Source organism: Scyliorhinus torazame, chromosome 7, assembly GCF_047496885.1.
Source record: "Scyliorhinus torazame isolate Kashiwa2021f chromosome 7, sScyTor2.1, whole genome shotgun sequence".
Taxonomy (NCBI): Eukaryota; Metazoa; Chordata; class Chondrichthyes; order Carcharhiniformes; family Scyliorhinidae; genus Scyliorhinus; species Scyliorhinus torazame.
In genome coordinates this window covers 95,278,885-95,301,657 of record NC_092713.1, presented here as the reverse complement: position 1 = coordinate 95,301,657, position 22,773 = coordinate 95,278,885, and the positions used below count along the sequence as shown (strand labels likewise).

Sequence of the window (22,773 nt, the reverse complement as noted above, 5' to 3'; positions counted from 1 at the left end):
TAATTGAGAATCAGAGGGTCCAATATGGTGGGCCGTACTATTGCATTCATGGAGCTAACCATTTTCTCCAAACTTGACAGAATGGTCTTCATGCTGTGCATAAAATGCTGCCACAAAGTAGAGCTGGACTTCGCCATGCTCTCATTCATTAATGCACAAGTTCACTGGAAAACTTCTTCAGTAGCCTCAGCCTTCAAAGACAGCAACTGGACCTCTACAACAAAGCCAGGATGTGATTTCACCCTTCACCAACCTGGCACCTCTCTGCCACCTTTTCTACACATTTGTAACAATTTGTTACACCAGATGGACTGCAATGGTTCAACAAAGCAGCTCAGCGCCACCTTCTTAAGAGCAATCAGGATGTGTAACAACTGTTGGCCGTGTCAGCGACATTTATATCCCAGAATAAAAAATCTGGGCGGTCCGCTCATGCGTGCCACAGTCGGCGCGAGTCTGCGCATTCGCGTGGGTTGCCTTCTCCGCGCATGCCCCCGGGGAACATGGCGGAGCCCTACATGGGCCCAGCGTGGAGGAACAAAAGCCCCCCTCCGGGATTTGTCCCCCCGCCGATCGGTAAGTCCCATTAGCAGGCCTGGCCACCGTGGAGGCCCTCCCCCGGGGTCGGATCCCCCCTCCCCCACACCAGGACGGCCCCTGCAGCATGAATGGCGAGGTCCCGCCGGGTAGGTCCACACGGGAATGACGTCGGTGGGACTCGGCCAAACTCGGCGGGCACTCAGCCCGTTGAGCGCGTAGAATCGCCGGGGAGGGCCGCATCGAGCGGCCCCCAACTGGCGCGCGGCAACCGCGCCGGCGCCATTGCCGTCGATTCTCTGGCCGGCAGAGAATCGGCGGTCCGGCATCACAGTGGCGTCGCGGGACTCCCCCGCCACCCAGCAATTCTCCGACTCGGCGTGGGGTCGGAGAATCCCGCCCAATGTGTCCAGAGTTTCATCATTCAATAATGTTTCTCGAGTGTACCCTCTAAAGTGCACATGATGCCAGTCTCTGAACTGGTGCTTGCTAAGATCGGGGCCAGGATTCTCCGAGCCTCCGCGCCGTAATCGCGCCCGGCACGGGGGGGGGGGGGAGAGAATGGGGCATCGGACCCGCGATGACATACCGCGATTCTCTGGCGACCGGAAAATCACTACCAGTCGCGCATGCGGGGTCGACGCGGCGCTGGTCAGGGGCCATTGAAAGAGGCCCGGGCGATTCTCCATGGACGACCGGCCGACTTCCCGTCGGCGTGGTTCACGAATGGTTCCATCTGGCGGGACGCAAAGTCACGGCTGCAGTGGCCATCTGGTGGGGGGCGGGGACATCCATCACCGGGGGGGGCCTCCAGGACAGCCAGGCCCGCGATCGGGGGCCACCGATCGGCAGACATGCGCAATCTGGTGGGGGGGCCTACGTCTTCGGCCCCGTATTGGCAGACGGAGCGGTGTGGATTGTTCCGGGGTCCTGCAAGCCCCCTTAAAAATGGAGAATCACCCCGGACTTTCTAGAAAAAAGTCCGGAGTGGTTCGCGCCCATTTGCTCGCGGGCGAGGGGACATATCCCCATTATTGGAGAATCCTGCCCCAGATCTTTGGGAAGGCTGTTCTCTTCCTGCACCAACAGCTTGCAACAATTTCAGTGTGTGAAATAAAAAAGGGGAAAAGGTCAGTTTGTCTTGTAAGTGCAGAGTAAGTTAAGTGGCTTATGAAAGCTTGTAGAGGATGTAGGTGAGATACCCAATGGCATTTTGGGAGAAATTTCAGCACACACAGAATCCAACGGTTCAAGAAGAAGGACTTTCTCAAGGATGGGAAATGAATGCTAGGCTTGTGAGTGATGGCCAGGCTCCAAGGATGAATGTAATAAACAATGAGATGATAACGGCAAAAGTGTGAAGTGATCCTGTGCTCCTCAAGTCTGAACTGGGCGTTTCCTGTCTTATGTTGTCTACTACCTTCTCTGGAAAGGAATAGGTGGAATGTTACTGGCAGCCTCATTTTATTTATTCACTCACAGAATGTGGGTGTCACTGATAAGGTCAGCATTTATTATACTTTCCTCATTATCCACGAAAAGATGATGGCGATGGGCCTCCTTCTTGAATACAACTCTGTGGCTTGTTAGGCTATTTCACAGAGCAGTTAAGAATCAACCACATGTAGATCAGGAATTACATACAGACCAGGCCAAGTAAAATGTGACAACTGGAAGACTTTAGGAATATTGGATTCTAAGTGTTGGGCAATTTAAGGGATAAAAGCCTGGGGTTAGAGTGTGTTTGACTGCAGTGGTCATGTTTTTTTAATAAATAATTCTGTTTTGCAGGTCCTGGGTGTTTTTCACAATCATAAGGTGAAATTGACAACGGTGTGTTTTTCAGTCTGAACTAATGTGGTTTGACTGGGGAAGTCCCGAGGGAGTAAATGTGCTTTGCAGCCTACAGAGATAAAGGGCGTGATTCTCCATTTTCTGATGCGGCGGCCCCTGCTGGCAGTGGGATTCTTCGTCCCGGCAGCCGATCATTGTGTGCACCCCATGCCGTCGGGAAATCTGCAGCCGTGAGTGCGCTGCCGGCAAAACGGAGGATCCCGCTGGTGGAGAATCCAGCCGAGTGTGTTTCTCAGCTTGGGGAGATGAGGTCATTGCTGGGTGGAGTCAAAGAATGCAGAGAGACATTCTGAAACGTTTTAGAGAAGCAGTTTTTTACAGAAAGCTTTGGAGAGAGGAGTTGAATTCTGAGCTGCTAAGTCTGGTGGAGGCATGTCGGAGAAAGTCGCACATAAGGTAGCTCCTGCCAAGGTCCTTGTTTTTTGATCATTTTTGCCCAGTTCTCGGGGAAAATACCCGGGGGTATTTGACAAAAGGATGTTGAAAACCGAGGAAAAGACTATTAGAAAGAAGGGTACGAGTGGTAGTACTTCAACGGAGCCAGAGAGTGCAAAGCTCATTAGGAGGAAAGATGCCGGAGGTGACCCTGGCGGGTGGAGACACTCCAAACACGATGGAAACATGACTGGGGTAATGGCACTCGAATTCGAAAAGCTATTTGGTAAACATTTTGAAAGGCAAGGAAGCGAGACGATGGACACCCTCAAAACGTCAAAAGCGGGGCCCGAAAAGAGAGCAGTTGGGAACAACTTCGGAGGCTTGGTTGGAGAGCTGCTGAAGAGGGTGGAAGGGATTTTATCACGGCATGGCAACCAGATAGCCTCGCTGGAAGCTGAGATGCTGAAGATGGAGGAGAGGAATAAAGCCAACGGCGAAGGTCAAGGACCTGGAAAACAGGTCGATGAGACAGAACCTCATGATCGTGGGGCTGCTGGAGGGAGTGGACAGCCTGAAGCCAACTGAGTACTTTTCCCAAATGTTTGGGGGTGGTGGATAAACAGATGTCCCCTCCTGAGCTGGATAAGGCCCACCGAACAGAGGCCATGGATGAATAAGCCACCACGGGCAATGATAGTTCAAGTTTCACAGTTTCCAGAAGAAGGAAATGGGCTAAAAGGAACCAGGGTGTGAGGTGTGAAGGAAGCAGCACCCGAATTTATCAAGATATCGGGGCAGAGCCAACAAACAGGTTCTTCAAGAGGGGATTGGATGTAGAGTGCTTACGGTGACCAGGGATTTTTCTTTCTCTCATCTTATGGGTGGGGTTGGTGGCCATTTTGGGTGAACTTTGGCTCTAGGAACGTGGAGTCAGGATGGGAAAATTCCTCACGTTGTCTGACTGATAGGGGGGGAGGAGGTGAGAGACCCCCGATCAGACTAGTCACGTAAAACTTTAGAGGTCTAGGGGGCCCGGTGAAACCATCAAGAGTTTTCTCTCGTCTGAAGATATCAAGGGCCGATGCTTTTGCAGGAGACTCACCTGCGGTTGATGGATCGACTAGGCTCCGAAAGGGGGCGGCACAGTGGCACAGAGGTTAGCACTGCTGCCTCACAGCGCCAGGGACCCAGGTTCAATTCCGGCTTCGGGTGACTGCGGGGAGTTTGCACTTTCTCCCCGTGTCTGCATGGTTTTCTCCGGGTGCTCAGGTTTCCTCCCACAGTGCAAAGATGTGCAAGTTGTGTGGATTGGCCATGCTAAATTGTCCCTTAGTGAACAGGTATGTGCAGGTTAAGTTAAGGGTTATTGGGAAAGGACATAAAAGTGGGTTTGGGTGGAGTGCTCTGTCAGAGGGTTGGTGCAGCCATGATGTGCTGAATGGCCTTGTTCTGCACTGTAGGACATAGAACGTAGAACAGTAGAACATAGAACATTACAGCGCAGTACAGGCCCTTCGGCCCTCGATGTTGCGCCGACCTTAATTCTCAACCGAAAGGGCAGGGTGAGCCAGGTGTTCTACTCGGGCTTTGATAGCAAGGCCCGAGGGGTGGCAATTTTGATTAATATAAGGGTCAGTTTACTAGCGGGAAGGGTTGTGGCGGATCTGGGAGGGAGGTATGCGATAGTCACTGGGACGCTGGAAGGCAAGTTGGTGGTGCTGGTGAATGTATATTCTCCGAATTGGGATGATGTAACATTTATGAGGAGAGTTGGCCGCAATACATGCATCAGTTGATTCTGGGGGGAAATTTGAATTGTGTTTTGAACCCAAAACTTGGCCGATCGAAGCCAAAGCCGTTGGCCCCTTCAGGGGTGGCAAAGGCATTGTTAGTGCTTATGGAGGGGTCGGGGGGTGGTGGGGGGAGCAGGTCTGTGGCAGTTTATGCACTCTAAGGGTAAGGGTTTTTTATTGGTAGATTTGGTATTAAAGGTAGGTTTGACTCAGCGCCGGTATGGAGATTGGATGTAGGGTTAATAGCAGATGTGGGGTTCTGTGAACAGATATCGAGAGCTACAGGTGAGTACTTAAAGTTTAATGGGAACGGTCAGTCTCACCCTCGTTCTATTGGAGGCCCTGAAAGCAGTGATTAGAGGGGAGATCATAATGTCCAAAGCACATATAGATAGAGGCTAGAGAGGAATGCCAAACGTTGGTAGATTATATTTTGGAAATAGATCACAGGTATTCGAGTGACCTAACCCCAGAGATCCTGGCAGGAAAAAGCTGCAGATACAGTTTAACCTGTTATCTACAGACAAGGCGGTGAGCCAGTTGTGGTGCTCGAGGGGGTTACTTATGAATATGGGGAGTTGGCTAGTCGGCCCTTGGCTTGCCAGTTGAGGCGACAGGTAGCCTCCTGGGAGATTATCCCAGTCAAAGTTAATGGAGCATTTTAAACTTTTTATAAGAATCTTTATCGGTCAGCGCAGCAGGGGAGTCAAATATGTTGGAGTTTTTGGAGAGCTTACTTAGAGTTTCTCGAGGTGGGGGAGGAAGAATGTGAGGAGCTGGAGGAGCCGTTGGGCCCAGAGGATGTCTTGGCATCAGCGATAGGCCGAATGCAAACAAGTAAGGCCCTGTGGCCAGATGGGTTCCCGGTGGAGTTTGACAAAACGTTTGCTGTTCAGCTGGTGCCATTATTGGTAGGGATCTTTGAAGACTTTGTAACATGGGGCTCCTTGCCTGTGACACTGATGCAAGCATTGATTTCACTTCTGTTGAAAAAGGACAAGGTTCATGTGGAATGCGGGTCATAGTGCCCTATTTAATTACTTAACGCGGATGGCTAGATACTGGCCAAGGTGCTAGCGTGAGGTTAGAACCATGTCTTCCTCAGGTGATTGGGGAAGATAAAATGGGGATTTGTCAAAGGCTGGCAATTGTCGTCCAATGTGTGGCGATTGCTAAATGTAGTGCTTTCCCCAGCTGAGGGACCCAATCCAGAGGTAATCATCTCGTTGGGTGCCGAAAAGGTATTTGATAGGGTAGAATGGGGTATCTTTTTGCCATTTTGGAGAAGTTCGGGTTGGAGCCCAAGTTTTTGTTGTGGATACGTCATGTTGTACAAAGTTCCCTTGGCTAATGTTCGCACCAATACTACGAGATCAGGAAACTTTCAGCTAAATAGGGGAACGGGACAGGGCTGCCCTATGTCCCCCTTCCTGTTCGCATTGGCGATAGAGCCTTTGGCCATCACTTTGAGAACTTTGGGTAAGTGGAGAGGGATAATTGGGAGGGGTGGAACATAGGATGACGCTGTATGTGGATGACCTTTCGCTTTACGTGACGGGCCCGGTTGCCCCCACCATGGGTGATATAATGGAACTACTGAGGTGCTTTGGTTACTTTTCATGATATAACTAAACTTAAAAAAGAGTGTGTTTTCCAGTGAATCCCCCGGGGAGGGGAGCCAATCTAGAGGTGCTACCATTGCACATGGTTGATTCCAGGTTTAGATATCTGGGGTTCAAGTGGTTTGGGGTTGGCCCAACTTCGTAAATTAATTAGACTAGTCTGGTAGGTAGAGTTAAGACCGACCTGCAAAGGTGGAATAACCTTCCCCTGTCCTTGGCAGGCAGGGTCCATTGGGGCAAAATATTCATTATTTTTGTTGCAGTGTCTGCCAGTTTTCCTCCATAAATCTTTTATTGGGAGGGTCAGGAAGTTGATATCATCCTTTTTTTTCCAATTAAGGGGCAATTTAGCGTGGCCGATCCACTTAGCCTGCACATCTTTGGGTTGTGGGGGCGGGACACACGCAGACACGGGGAGAATGTGCACACTCCACATGGACAGTTGCCCAGGGCCAGTAATGAACCCGGGTCCTCGGCGCTGTGATGCAACAGTGCTAACCACTGCACCACCGTGCCGCCCTTATATCATCCTTTATATGGGCTGCAAGGCCTTAAGGATTCATAGCGCAGTCCTTCAAAGAGATAGACATTTGGGGGGGGCCAGGTGCAGCCAAACCTGATATTGTGGGTACATCGCTGCTCCCTAGGGCCAATCTTTTGGTGCAGTCGAATTTCTAGGTATGAGTTGAACACATATACACCAGCCATGTAACATCACTGCTGTATCAGTTAATCTTTGTAATGCTTTAATCTGTTGTCTCCTTAATGTTACTCACCACGTTGTGTTTGTTCCAAACCATGCAGCTAACATTGCGTCCCTTGGTGAGATTACAGGTAAAAGACCATAGTGGATGCAATTTTGGACTCATGATATCGAGCAGCATTAGGCTCTCTACCACCTCTTCTTCAGCATTAGTTGTACCATCTGGATCTAGGTAATATCAAGAGGTAAATATTAGAATACAGTAGACACTTCCTAATGAGGAAAGAAAAAGAAAAAATTAATGCTTGAAATCTGAATCTTGAAACATGCTGAAAATGTATCAAACTCTCAACATCTCAGGTGGAATCCTTCATCCGAGCAGTTCCATTGAGGAATTGCACCTGAAACAGTAACCTAATTTAAGGTGCTTAATTAAGATGATTCCCAGTATTATTATCTTAATTTATTTTATTAGTTACCCTTTGGAAACTCTACTTTGGTTGCTTGCTTTTTTTGACTCCAGAATTCATATGTTCTGCTTTTAGATATATGTCCAATGATGACAGCAGTGTCAATTTCCAGAACCAACCCCAGCCCTCTCTGCGGCCTTCCCAGCAGGCCTCAGTACCCCCATTTAAATGGTTGTGAGGGCACCATCCATCCATTGCATCCTCTTCTTAGGTGGACACCCAGCAGGCTGTTGAGCTGCTGGCCCCCGTGATTGGCTGGCAGCTCTTAATTGGAACAACCTACCCAGAGGCAACCAATGAATTGGCTGTGTAGACAGCTAAAGTCTGGAATCCTCCATTTTGAGGCCTGTTGGCAGCACCTATGATTACTAAATCTCTCCAAGGCCTTACTTCTACCTATCTCTGTAAATTCCTCCAGCCCTACAACCCTCTGAGATCTCTACATTCTTCCAATTTTGGTCTCTTCTGCGCTCCCAATTTTAAACATCTTACCATTAGCCATTATGCCTTATAAGCCATGAACTCTTGGCTCTCCCTCCCTACATCTCTCAAGCTTGCTACCAATTTCTTTGGCATTAAGACACTCCTTAAAACCTATCTCTTTGACCAAGACTTTGGTCATCTTATTATGTGGCTTGACGTCAGACTTTATTTGGTACTGTAAAACAACTTACACCATTATGTTAAAAGTGCTATATGAAGTTGTTGCTTTTGGTATGTATATATATATGTATATTGAAAACAAGTACATATGTTAAGAAATTTCTTTTTTTTAGAAATATTTTTATTCAAATTTTCACATATTTTCAACAAGGAAAATACAGAAAAAAGAAAAACAAAGAACACATAAATAAACATCTTACAACTACATCACAAATTCCCCCAATATACAAACCCCCCATTAAGCAATAATAAACACAGTAGAAAACGTAAAGTACACCCCCCCCCTCCTCCCCCCATCTGGGTTGCTGCTGCTGCTGACCACCTCCTAACGCCCCGCTAGAAAGTCTAGAAACGGTTGCCACTGCCTGAAGAACCCTTGCACAGACCCTCTCAAGGCAAATTTTACCCTCTCCAATTTAATGAACCCTGCCATGTCGCTGATCCAGGCTTCCACGCTCAGGGGCCTCGCATCCTTCCACTGTAGCAGAATCCTCCGCCGGACTACCAGGGACACAAAGGCCAGAATACCGGCCTCTTTCGCCTCCTGCACTCCCGGCTCGTCCGATACCTCAAATAGTGCTAATCCACAGCTCGGCTTAACCTGGGTGTTCACCACCTTAGACATCGTCCTCACAATACTCCTCCAGAACCCATCCAGCGCCGGGCACGCCCAGATATTATGGGTATGATTTGCTGGGCTCCCCGAGCACCTCCCACACCTGTCTTCTACCCCAAAGAACCTGCTCATCCTCGCCCCTGTCATATGTGCTCTGTGAAGAACCTTAAATTGTATCAGGCTAAGCCTGGTGCAAGAGGAGGAAGAATTAACTTTACCCAGGGCATCCACCCACGTACCCTCGTCTATCTCCTCCCCAAGCTCCTCCTCCCATTTACCCTTTAGCTCCTCCACCGAGGTCTCCTCCTCCTCCTGCATCTCCTGGTAGATCGCCGAGACCCTGCCCTCTCCAACCCACAACCCCGAGAGCACCGTATCCTGGATCCAGAGTGCTCACCTGCCGTCTTACAAACGCCCTTACCTGCATGTACCTGAAGGCATTTCCAGGGGGAAGCCCAAATTTTTCCTCCAGTGACCCAAGGCTCGCAAACATCCCATCTAAGAACAGGTCCCCCATCCTTCTAATTTCTGCCCTGTGCCAACTCAGGAACCCTCCATCCATTCTCCCCGGGACGAACCGATGGTTCTCACGGATCGGGGATCAAACCAAAGCCTCTACCTCACCCCTGTGGCACCTCCACTGCCCCCAAATTTTCAAAGTCGCCGCCACCACCGGACTCGTGGTGTACCTAGTCGGCGGGAGCGGCAGCAGTGCTGTCACCAGCGCTCCCAGACTCGTACCCACACAGGACGCCATCTCCAGCCTCTTCCACGCCACCCCCTCCCCCTCCATTACCCACTTGCGTATCATCGCCACATTGGCAGCCCAGTACCGGGCAGCACGGTAGCATTGTGGATAGCACAATTGCTTCACAGCTCCAGGGTGCCAGGTTCGATTCCGGCTTGGGTCACTGTCTGTGCGGAGTCTGCACGTCCTCCCCGTGTCTGCGTAGGTTTCCTCCGGGTGCTCCGGTTTCCTCCCACAATCCAAAGATGTGCGGGTTAGGTGAATTGGCCAATGATAAATTGCCCTTAATGTCCAAATTGCCCTTGGTGTTGGGTGGAGGTGTTGAGTTTGGGTAGGGTGCTCTTTCCAAGAGCCGGTGCAGACTCAAAGGGCTGAATGGCCTCCTTCTGCATGTAAATTCAATGATAATCTAGGACAAAGGTTCGGCACAACATCGTGGGCCGAAGGGCCTGTTCTGTGCTGTATTTTCTATGTCTATGTTCTATGTTAATACCCACACAGATTAGGTAACGCTAACCCTGTCCCAACTCCGCTCCAGAAACACCCTTCTCATCCTCGGGGTCTTTTTCGCCCACACGAATCCCATGATGCTCCTACTGACCCGCTTAAAAAAGGCCTTAGGGATCAGGATGGGGAGGTACTGGAATATAAAAAGGAACCTCGGGAGCACCGTCATCTTCACCGACTGTACCTACCCACCAAGGAGAGTGGCAGCATATCCCACCTTTTAAACTCCTCCTCCATCTGCTCCACCAGCCTCGTCAAGTTGAGCCTGTGTAGGGCCCCCCCAGCTCCTGGCCACCTGGATCCCCAGGTACCGAAAACTCCTTTCCGCCCTCTTCAGTGGAAGCTCGTCTATCCCCCTTCTCTGGTCTCCTGGGTGTACCACGAAGAGCTCTTCCCCACGTTGAGCTTATACCCGGAAAGGTCCCCAAACTCCCTGAGGATCCGCATCACCTCCAGCATCCCCCCCACTGGGTCCGCCACATACATGTCATCGGCATACAATGAAACACGGTGTTCCTCCCCCCCCCCCCCCGGACCAGCCCCCTCCAGTTCCTGGACTCCCTAAGAGCCATAGCCAAAGACTCAATTGCCAATGCAAATAGCAAGGGGATAGGGGGCACCCCTGCCTCGTCTCCTGGTACAGCCGAAAGTATTCCGACCTCCTCCGATTCGTGGCCATACTCCCCACCGGGGTTTCGTAAAGTAGCCTCACCCAACTAATGAACCCCTCCCCAAACCCAAACCTCCTCAATACTTCCCAGAGGTATCCCCACTCCACGCTATTGAAGGCCTTTTCCGTGTCCATCGCCGCCACTATCTCTGCCTCCCCCTCCACTGTAGGCATCATAATTACGTTAAGGAGCCTCCGCACAATGGTATTCAGCTGCCTTCCCTGAACAAAACCCGCCTGGTCCTCGTGAATCACCCCCGGGACACAGTCCTCAATTCTGGTAGCCAACACCTCGTTAACAGCTTCGCGTCCACGTTGAGGAGAGAGATTGGCCTATACGACCCACACTGTAATGGGTCCTTGTCCCGCTTCAAGATCAGCAAGATCAGCGCCCTGGACATCGTCGGGGGTAGGGCCCCCTCCCCCTCGCCTCATTGAAAATCCTCACTAATAGTCCAGCAGGTCCATGTACTTACGGTAAAATTCCACCGGGAACCCATCTGGCCCCGGTGCCTTCCCCGCTTGCATACTCCCCAGCCCCTTAGTCAGCTCCTCCAGCCCTACCGGTGCCCCAAGCCCAGCCACTTGCTCCTTCTCCACCCTCGGGAACCGCAGTCGATGCAAAAATCGACACAGCCCCCCCTCCTCCGTCGGGGGCTCAGACCTATACAGCCCCTCATAAAAGTCTCTAAATACCCCATTTATTCCCACCGCACTCCGCACCGTGTTCCCCCTTTATCCCTAACTCCCCCAATCTCCCTTGCTGCCTCCCGCTTCCGAAGCTGGTGTGCCAACATCCGGCTAGTCTTCTCCCTGTACTCATACACCGCCCCTTGCGCTTTCCTCCACTGCACCTCTGCCTTCTTGGTGGTCAACAGGTCGAACTCGGCCTGGAGGCTTTGTCGCTCCTTGAGTAGTCCCTCCTTGGGGACCTCTGCATACCTCCTATCTACCCTTAAAATCTCCCCCACCAATCTCTCCCTCTCTCTCCTCTCCTTCTTCTCCTTGTGGGCCCTAGTGGAGATTAGCTCTCCCCTAATCACCGCCTTCAGCGCCTCCCAGACCACCCCCACCTGCACCTCCCCATTATCGTTAGCCTCTAGATAGCTTTCAATGCACCCCCTGATCCGCCCGCTCACCTCCTCATCTGCCAGTAAGCCCACATCCAGGCGCCACAGCGGGCGCTGGTCCCTCTCCTCCCCTAGCTCCAGCTCCACCCAATGCGGGGCATGGTCTGAGATGGCTATGGCCGTATACTCCATGCCCTCCACCCTCGGAATTAGTGCCCTGCTCATAATAAAGAAGTCTATCTGGGAGTAGCCTTTATGGACGTTGGAAAAAAAAGAAAGTTCCCTGGCCCCCGGCCTGACAGACCCCCATGGGTCCACTCCTCCCATCTGGTCCATAAGCCCCCTCAGCACCTTGGCCGCCGCCGGCCTCTTACCCGTCCTGGAACTGGAGCGGTCCAATGCTGGATCCAGTACCGTGTTGAAGTTCCCCCCCCATTATCAAGCTCCCTGCCTCCAGGTCTGGAATCCGGCCCAACATGCGCTGCATAAATCCGGCATCGTCCCAATTCGGCGCATATACATTCACTAATACCACCCGCACCCCCTGCAGCTTACCACTCACCATCACATACCTACCTCCATTGTCTGCCACGATGTTCAGCGCCTCAAACGACACCCGTCACCACCAAAATTGCCACCCCTCGAGTCTTTGCGTCCAACCCCGAGTGGAAAACCTGCCCTCCCCACCCCTTTCTCAGCCTAACCTGATCTGTCACCCTCAAATGCGTCTCCTGAAGCATAACCACATCTGCCTCCAGTCCCTTCAGGTGCGCGAACACACGGGCCCTCTTGACCGGCTCGTTCAGGCCTCTCACTTTCCAAGTTATCAGCCGGATCAGGGGGCTTCCCGCCACCACCCCCTGCCGATTAGCCATCCCCTATTCTAGGCCAGCCACGGGCCTGCGCCTCCCGCACTCTCCATTCCCCCCAGCGGCAGACCCCCGCCCCGACTCTCTCTCCGAGCTCCATCTCACCTTTGGCCAATGCAGCAGCAACCCTGTTCCCCCCCTCCATTCCCCCCCCTCCCCCCCCAGCTAGGTCCCCCCCAGCTGCGTTGCTCCCCCCATAGCACTCCCGTAAGTCACCTGACTCCTGCTGACCCCGGCCACTCCCGCCACTCCATCGACCCCACAGTGTGGTAGTCTTCCCCCCCCCCCCCTCCAGTCCATCAGCGGGCGCTTCTCTCCAACACCGCCCCCCCCCCCCCCCCCCGGCCCTGCCCCCTTCCTTCCCTAGCGCGGGAAAAAGCCCGCGCTTTCCATCAGACTGGCCCCGCCCTCTCTGGCGCAGCTCCCTTTTGCGGCCTAATCCCAGCTCCCCACCTCGGGCCTCCCACCTCCCCTCCCCCCAATGGGGCCCCGTCCTTCCAACCACCGACGCCCACACTCTCACAAAACCCCCACTTCGAACCATTTCACCCTACTCCACCCAGCACCCAAGGAAACAATACAGAACAGAATAGAACATCCCCCAACATCCCCCAAAGCCCAGTAACCACAGTAGCCCCCCGCGACCTCCCCTCACAACCGACCCTCAGTCCGTGTCCAACTTTTCGGCCTGAATAAAGGTCCACGCCTCCTCCGGCGTCTCGAAGTAATGGTGCCGGTCCTTAAACGTGACCCACAGTCGCGCCGGCTGCAGCATTCCGAATTTCACCCCCTTCCGATGCAGAACCGCCTTAGCCCGATTGTACCCGGCCCTCGTCTTGGCCACCTCCGCACTCCAGTCCTGGTATATACGGACATCTGCATTCTCCCACCTGCTGCTCCGCTCCTTTTTTGCCCATCTTAGGACACACTCCCTGTCCACCAAGCGGTGGAACCGCACCAATACCGCCCGCGGTGGCTCGTTAGACTTGGGCCTCCTTGCCAGGACTCGGTGGGCCACATTCAGCTCCAGGGGCCTCAGGAAGGCACCCGCGCCCATCAACGTGTTCAGCATCGTGACCACATATGCTCCAGCATCCGACCCCGCCACTCCCTCCGGGAGACCCAAAATCCGCAGATTCTTCCTCCTCGACCGATTCTCCATGTCCTCGAACTTCTCCTGCCATTTCTTATGCAGCGCCTCGTGTGCCTCCACCTTCACCGCCAGGCCCAATCTCTCGTCCTCATTCTCTGAAGCCTTCTGCCGCCACTCCTGGATCGCCGCCCCTTGGGCCTTCTGGGTCTCGACCAGCTTGTTGATCGAAGTCTTCATCGGCTCCAGCAGCTCTGCCTTCAATTCTGTGAAACAGCGCTTGAGAAACTCCTGCTGCTCTTGCGCCCACTGCGGCCACGCTGCCTGGTCTCCACCTGCCGCCGTCTTGGCTTTCCTCCCTCGCACTTTTCGCTGCACCAGAATTACTTTTTTCACCGCTCCACTCCTGGTCCAATCCATACAGTACCGGTGGAAATCGTACTGTCACCTTCCCACACTGGGAAACGTCAAACAAATGCCGCTGGGGCCCCTCAGAAGAGCCCAAAAGTCCGTTTCTGGCGGGAGCTGCCGAACGTGCGACTTAGCTCAGCATTGCCGCAACCGGAAGTCCTCATGTTAAGAAATTTCTAAAGCAATTGCTTATCATCATGCATTCTAAAATGTGTGCTTGGTTGTTTTTGCACAATTAATATTCAGCCTCAGTTTTACACTGGCCATAAGTCACACACAAAATTCTACAAACATTTAAGCCATATAATTTGGCTGTGCCCACATTGCATGTCTCCCTGTAAACCCCAGGCCATTAATTCCACTGGAGCATAGTATGCTCACCTGGGTTTAATAGGGCCTTTAAGTCATGAAAAGTTTTGCAAGATTTGCAGAATCAATGATGAGTGGACAGCAATCTAAAATTGTCATTAAGAGGACAGAGGAATAGGAGAAAATGCATTATGAAAAGAGCTCTTTAAAATAAACCTTTTTTGCCACAAAGTATTTTAAGTCAGAGAACGCTGCATCTCTAAATGGAAGACCAGATAATTATTAGAAGCACAAGATTAAATGGAGCTTTGGGCAGCACGGTAGCACAAGTGGATAGCACTGTGGCTTCACAGCGCCAGGGCCCAAGGTTCGATCCCCCGCTGGGTCACTGTCTGTGCGGAGTCTGTGTGGGTTTCCTCCGGGTGCTCTGGTTTCCTCCCACAGTCCAAAGACATGCAGGTTAGGTGGATTGGCCATGATAAATTGCCCTTAGTGACCAAAAGGGTTAGGAAGGGTTATTGGGTTACGGGGATAGAGGACTTAAGTGGGTTGGTGCAGACTCGATGGGCCGAATGGCCTCCTTCTGCACTGTATGTTTTGTTTGGAAACATTGCAAGATTTGGGGGTTGGTTTGAGTTGCTTGAGCAATGATGAAGTAAATACCCTATTTTTGTAAATGTCTACACTATTTAGGTCCTTAAATAGTTATTAATTACCAGGTAAAATTGGTAGTTGTCGATAAGCAGCGAGTTTAGGTTGGAAAATGTTCTCCATAATGACACGTTCCATAATGAATAAATCTTGCTTTAGTTTCTCATTTTTCAAGAGTTCTTCTGGATCATGCTCAAATTCATCAGGTGCTTGGATAGTGACAACACTCTCCGACTCTGCCGAAGCGGAGGATCGACTTTCTGCAATTACAACAGGATTATTATGTGTCAAGCTATCATTTTTAAACCTGCCGCAATACACAGTTGTTTTCAAAGAGAATAAGACATTACACAACTTTCAACTTCTTAATATGTAGGTGGAGATCATGAAAGTGATTGCATGCAGATACCAATTGGACTCTGGATGTCAAAGTTGACTAAAATAAACAACAAAATGACAGAATTTTAAAACCTCCGAACCTTTTCCGGATTGCTGGGATGAGGTGCCACAGCTCCAACAGTTCCTTTCTCACTTCCCAGGCTGAGTGCTATGAGGGCCATTAATTATTTCAGTATCAAGTGACAACACATCATTATTTTAGTCTAACTGGCTGCAGCACAAATAATGGCACCTGAAGTCAGTACATTAGCAATCACCATCAACTATAAAGATAGGCTGAGCGACAATAACAAACTTTTATCATTTTAGGTGAGAATAGAAGTGGACTGGCACACAAGTGGCAAAAAATTATGATCAAACTCAAATAATGGCATAACTCACTTACTTAATTATTTCTAGGAACCTCAGTATTAATATAAAGCTACACATTTTGCTGGTTAGGTTTTACAGACAATTTCAACATACATAATTATAACGAATGGAATTGTCCCAAAAAAATGGTGTGTTTATGAGGGGGAGCGCCTAAATACGCCAGCAGCAGCTTCACAGAGATCTTGGGCGAAATTCTCCGGAAACGGCGCGATGTCCGCCGACTGGCGGCTAAAACGGCGCCAATCAGACAGGCATCGTGCCGCCCCAAAGGTGCGGAATGCTCCGCATCTTTGGGGGCCGAGACCCAACATTGAGAGGCTAGGCCGACGCCGGAGGAATTTCCGCCCCGCCAGCTGGCGGAAAAGGCCTTTGTTGCCCCGCCAGCTGGCGCGGAAATGACATCTCGGGGCGGCGCATGGGCAGGAGCATCAGCCGCCGCTGACAGTTTCCCACGCATGCGCAGTGGAGGGAGTCTCTTCCGCCTCCGCCATGGTGGAGACCGTGGCGGAGGCGGAAGGGAAAGAGTACCCCCACGGCACAGGCCCGCCCGCGGATCAGTGGGCCCCGATCGTGGGCCAGGCCACCGTGGGGGCACCCCCCAGGGCCAGATCGCCCCGCGCCCCCCCCCCCAGGACCCCGGAGCCCGCCCGCGCCGCCTTGGCCCGCCGGTAAGGTAGGTGGTTCAATTTACGCCGGCGGGACAGGCAATTTATCGACGGGACTTCGACCCCTCCGGGCCGGAGAATCGAGCGGGGGGGCCCGCCAACCAGCGCGGCGCAATTCCCGCCCCCGCCGAATCTCCGGTGCCGGAGACTTCAGCAACCGGCGGGGGCGGGATTCACGCCAGGGCACCATTTTTAAGGGGTGCATCAAAGTGGAATTAAAGAACCCGCCTTCCCACCATAACTTAATGGCACGTTCTCTCCTCACCCCCAAAATATACATCGTCCGCCTGATCTCTACCCCCCTTGATCACAGATCGCCGCCCTGATCACCATAAGATATAGGAGCAGAATTAGGCCATTCGGCCCATCAAATCTGCTTCACCATTCAATCATGGCTAATATGTTCCTCATCCCCACTCTCCTGCCTTCTCCCCATAACCACTGATCTCCTTATTAATCAATAAATCCGCTTATTAATTAAGAACACCAGATTTGTGCTTGAGGTGCTATTGCCTATAGGGCTACAGCCAAAGAGCTAGAAGGTGGAATTAGGCAGAATAGTTCTTTCTTCGAACATAAGAACTAGGAGCAGGTGTCGGCAATTTAGCCTCTCTCACCTGATCCACCATTCAATGCGATCATGGCTGATCTCATCATGGACTCAACTCCACCGTCCTGCCCGTTCTCTGTAACCGTTCAATCCATTACTAATTAAAAATCTATCTCCTGCTCAAATTTACTCTCTGCTCCAAACATCCACCACACTCTGAGGTAGCGAATTCCACAGATTTACGACACTTTTGGAGAAGTAGTTTCTCCTCATCTCTGTTTTAAATTTGCTACCCTTTATCCTGAGACTAGGATCTCTCGGTCTAGAATGCCCCACAAGAGGAAGCATCTGCTCCACATTCACTTCATCATCTTGTATACCTCAATTTGATGTCCTCTCATTCTTCTAAAGTCTAGAAAATATCGGCCGAAACTGCTCAATCTCTCTTCAGAAGACAAACCGCTTGGGCGTGATTCTCCGGAAAGATTTCTAAGTATTGCAGTGAGCGGGAATTGCCACGAGCCTCCCGGCACTTGGCTCAGCGAGGCCGGCAGCGTTCTCCACCGTTAATTGGTCCACTTAACAATGCCCCAAGGGCTTCTCGCCGCAAATGAAAGCTCAACTGCCAATTCACCGGCATTGCGTTCCCTAAACCCCCGCTAACAAGATCAAGCAGCACTTAAGCTGCAATTGCTCAGCCAATCCCAGCCAGCTCACAACAGTGGCTCCGAGGCGACCAGCCCCAAGATTCAGGGACGCTGAACTGGAAAGTCGGCTAGACGCAGTGGAGGCCAGGTGGCATGTCCTGTTCCCCCGAGGGTCCAGGAGGGTTAGCCATAGGGCAGCCAGTGCTGCCATGGACGAGGTGGCGGGTGCTGTCAGCGCCTGGAGTGTGATCAGGATGACTGGCCTCCAGTGCTGAAAAAAGGTCAACGACCTATACCGGGCAGCGTTGTAAACTGTTTGATGCCTGGCGCGGTTCCGTGTTTTGGCCTCTCCCGCTATTCACCGGCCTCGTTTCACTTGAGCGAGAGCATAACAAGGCCGGAGAATCATGCCCCTTATCTCTGCAATCAATCTATTGAATCTCCTCTGAACTGCCTTCAATGACACTACAAGCTGGATTCTCCATCGATGGGATCCTCCATTTCGCCAGCAATGCACGCACACCCTCGGATTTCCCAACGGCATTGTGGTGCCCACAATGGGAAATTCCATTTGCCGGCTGCCGGGACGGAGGATCCTGCTGCCTGCCAGGGTGCGCTGCACCAGAAAACGGGTGGGGTGGGACGGAGAATCCCGCCCAAGATCTTTCCTCAAATTGTGCACAATACTCCAGGTGCGGTCTCACCAATGTCTTGTACAATTGCAACAACACATCCTTGCCTTTATCCTCGATTCCTTTAGCTATAAATGCCAACATTCCATTTGCTTTCGTTATTACCTGCTATACGTACATGCTAGTTTTCTGCAATTCATGCATGAGGACAGCCAGATCTCTCTGCACCGATCTCTCTGCACCGGAGCACCCCGATTCCTGGTCACACTCCCGGCGCTGACAACACCCGCCACCTCGTCCCAGGCAGCACTGTCTGCCCTATGGCTAACCCTCCTGGACCCTCGGGGGAACAGGGCATGCCACCTGGCCTCCACGGCATATAGCACCTCCTCCAGTTTAGATAAGTTACCTTTTCATTTTTCCGACAAAAGCAGATGACGTCTCATTTATCCACGTTAAAATCCATCTGCCACATATTGACCTACCCTCCTAACCTATTTATATCCATATGTAAGGGTCTTATTTTCTCATTGCAATTTACTGTCCCACCTATTTTAGTGTCATCTGCAAATTTGGCTGCAGTACCTCCTATCCCTGTATCCAAGTCGTTAGTATAGATTGTAAATAGTTGGGGCCCAAGGACCGTACCCTGTGGCACTCGTACATTGTGACATCCAGAAAAAGACCCATTTATCCTGACTCTCTGTCTTCTTTCCATCAGCCAGTCTTCTATCCAAGTTAATAAATTATCTGTAACCCCATGTGTTATATAACCTTGTGCATTAAACTTCTGTGCGACACCTTATCAAATGCCTTGAAGTCCAGATATACCACATTTACAGGATCCCCGTTATCCACTTATCCACTTAGTTTGTTACACCCTCCCTCCCTCCCCTCTGGCCAACCAAAGATCGTCGGCCTGATCTCCCTCCCGGAAACATAGGGGACATTGGGGCCCTCCCAATGGGTTGCCCTATATGCCCCGCTCCCTTCAGGCCCCGTCCCCGGCAGGTCCTGCCCCTTGGCACTCCGCTTGTGGAGACCAGTCATGATTCCTGCCAATGCCACGTCATGCCAGCGGATGGGAGCATTGCACATTGCCGGAGGTTTTGCGTTAAGCTGATTTTGAAGGTTTAAATCTATTCAAATGAATGGTGATCTGGTTCACCCCCATCTGCTGGGTGGTCCCAGGAACATCGCAAACTGTTTGGCGTCCAGCCCAAATCCCATTTCAAGCCTCTCCCAGACGCAACTCAGCCAGAAAATCGCTCCCGATAGGAGTATGAAACCTGCCTCAGACAAATACTCTGTGTTGTCTTCTCTCCAGACATTCAACAAATAATTGAGAAGACCAGCCACTCCTTCCACCCGATGGTGTTAGTTTAAACAACATTTTATTATTTTTTCATGGCAAGACCAGCATTTGTTGCTCATCCCAATGTTGCGCATGAACTAGGTGGCCATTCAGAGGGACACTCATCCATGCCCTACTCATGTGCGCCCTAGCACCACTTTAAACTGAATAAAACTTAGTTTTGCACATGAGGAGGTAGAATTAACTCTGTGCAAAACCTCACTCTGCCCGCACCCCCCCCCCCCCACCCCCCCACCCCCATTCCCCCCAAAGCACAACTGAACGCTTCCATGTGTTTTCCCATTATTTCATAAGGAAACCACGTTGCTGGAGTTTCATGTAGGCCAAGCAGGTAAAGATGGCAGATTTCCTTCCTTAAAAATGAAATTTGTTGTCAACGATATTTTACCATTGTTACCATTACTGAGACAGCCTTACATTCAGCCAGCTGTCATGGTGGGATTTAAACCGATGTCCCAAAACAGTATAATTTAGGCTTCTGGATTATTAGTCCGTGACATTACCATTACACCACCATCTACCTCTGCACAGATCTTCACCTATTGACTGCCAATGGCAGATTCAAATATTTATGTTGGAGGAAGTTGACATTATCTTCGACGGTTTGCTGCATAAAGATTCAAATTTAAGTCGAAAGGGTAGAACTTCTGCAAAGGAAGATCAGCAGAAAATCTGAGACCTGTAGGGCTGGATTCTCCGATTTTGAGACGACGTGCCGACGCTGGCGTGGGAAGCGTGGCGTTTTATGACAGAAAAAACGGCGCAACAGCAGTACCGATTCAGCTACTTTAAATGGGCTAGCCCCATCGCCATGTGGAATGCAATCAATTCCATGGAAAACGGTGCCGGATTCGCCGGGTCCATGATTTACACATTGGAGGCTCACATGCCCCTACCGCACTTAAACGGTCCTTCCCTCCACACACACGTCCCAACCAACAGGATGGCTGGAAGGAGAGCAGCGTCGCGGTTCAGGGAAGCTGAGCTGGACACTCTTCTAGATGCCTTGGAGGAGAGAAGCATGGCCCTGTACCCCTGCCCAGGAGGAAGGCCGCCAGGCGCTGCCGTTCGCTGTGCCTGGGCACAGATGGTAGAGGCGGTCAGCGCTGTGGGGAACGTTGTCTGGACTGGCATGCAGTGCCAGAAGAAACTCCATGACTTCCTCAGGCCGGCCACGGTGAGTTGGCTGCTCTGTGCCGCTGGCACTAACCCTGCAACTCCCCCCCCACGCCCCCCCACACCCGTAACCCGCTCCCCCCCCCCCCCCCCCCCCACCACATGTCAGCACCCATGCCAGCCGCAATGGCCGGGTACGCTGGCCACTGAGGCCACCATCTACCCAACCCCTGGGCTGCATAGAGTCATAGATCCTGCAGAGGGCGGCAGAGCGGCGGCGCTGATTGGCTGTTGCGGGGAGTGAATTGTGGAAAGCTGCTGTCGGGTGAGTTTCTAGAACTAATATATTTCAGGTAGTGACTAAACCGAGACACCACACAGGTAGTGTCTCCCACCAATCTTCCTCCTCTAACCAAAAAAAAAAGACTGTGTGGTGAGTTGGTGAGGTAGGCTTTTCTTTCCTTTTCCTCTCTCCACCCTTCCACCACCTCAAACCTACGGGGTGTGTGAAAATCAGGTGAGCTTTTTTTTCTCTCTCTGTATTTGTCTAGTGGATAAATGGAAGGGATGGCAGAGAGGGGGGCAGTGCAATGTTCCTCCTGCAGGATGTTCGAGGTGAGGGACACTGTCAGTGGCCCTGCTGAGTTCACCTGCGGGGAGTGCACCATCTCCATCTCCAAGACCGTGTTAGGGAACTGGAGCTGGAGCTGGATGAACTGAAGATCATTCGGGAGGCAGAGTCGGTTATAGATAGAAGCTACAGGGATGTAGTTATTCCTAAGAATGAAGGTAGCTGGGTGACATTTAAAAGGAGGGGGAAGAAGCAGTCAGTGCAGGGATCCCCTGCTGTTGTTCCCCTCAATAACAGGTATACCGTTTTGGATACTGTTGGGGGCGACAACCTACCAGAGGTAAGCCACGGTGGCCAGGTCTTTGGCACTGAGTCTGTCCCTGTGGCTCAGAAGGGAAGGGGGAGAGCAGGAGAGCATTAGTTATTGGAGACTCTATAGTTAGAGGTACAGATAGGTGGTTCTGTGGCAACGATAGGGGCTCACAGTTGGTGTGTTGCCTCCTGGGTGCCAATGTCCGTGACGTCTCTGATCGTGTTTTCAGGATCCTTAAGGGAGAGGGGGAGCAGCCACAAGTCGTGGTACACACCGGTACCAACGGTATAGGTAGGAAAAGGGACGGGGATGTAAAACAGGAATTCAGGGAGCTAGGGTGGAAGCTGAGAGCCAGGACAGACCGTGTTGTCATCTCTGGTTTGCTGCCAGTGCCACGTGCTAGTGAGGTGAGGATCAGGGAGAGAGTGCAGTTAAACACGTGGCTACAGGGATGGTGTAGGAGGGAGGGTTTCAGTTATTTGGATAATTGGAGCACATTCTGGGGAAGGTGGGACCTGTACAAACAGGACGGGTTACACCTGAACCAGAGGGGCACCAATATCCTGGGAGGGAAATTTGCTACTGCTCTTCGGGGGGGAGGTTAAACTAATTTGGCAGGGGGATGGGAAACTGATTTGTATTCCAGGGGATAGCGTTGCTGGAGTTCAGGAAGTTGAGGGTAGTGCAGTACTGAGGAAGTTACCAAGGTCACAAGAGTGGACCTGCAGGCATGAAAGTGGTTTGAAGTGTGTCTACTTCAATGCGAAGAGCATCAGGAATAAGGTTGGTGAGCTTGAAGCATGGATTGGTACCTGGGACTACAATGTTGTGGCCATTACAGAGATGTGGATAGAACAGGGGCAGGAATGGTTGTTGGAGGTTCCGGGGTTTAGATGGTTCAGTAAGATTAGGGAACGTGGTAAAAGAGGTGGAGGAGTAGCATTGTTAATCAAGGATAGTATAATGGTTGCAGAAAGGCAGTTTGAGGAGGATCTGTCTACTGAGGTAGTGTGGGCTGAAGTTAGAAATAGGAAAGGAACGGTCACTTTGTTAGGAGTTTTCTATAGGTCCCCAAACAGTAACAGAGATGTGGAGGAAAAGATTGCAATGCAGATTTTGGATAGGTGCGGTAGTCACAGAGTAATTGTCATGGGTGAGTTTAACTTTCCAAA

The 22,773-nt window shown here is 51.5% G+C and overlaps 1 protein-coding gene across 2 annotated transcripts in view; it reads right to left on the bottom strand.

Moving 5' to 3' along the window:
* dnai4 (dynein axonemal intermediate chain 4) overlaps positions 1-22,773 on the bottom strand; it is a 401,481-nt gene that overhangs the window by 205,861 nt on the left and 172,847 nt on the right. For both annotated transcript variants that reach the window (XM_072511088.1, XM_072511087.1), the window contains exons 8-9: positions 15,027-15,221; positions 6,961-7,115 (exon numbers count right to left, since the gene is read on the bottom strand). In XM_072511088.1, coding sequence (XP_072367189.1) covers positions 6,961-7,115; positions 15,027-15,221 — 350 coding nt within the window. The remainder of the gene's footprint in view (positions 1-6,960; positions 7,116-15,026; positions 15,222-22,773) is intronic.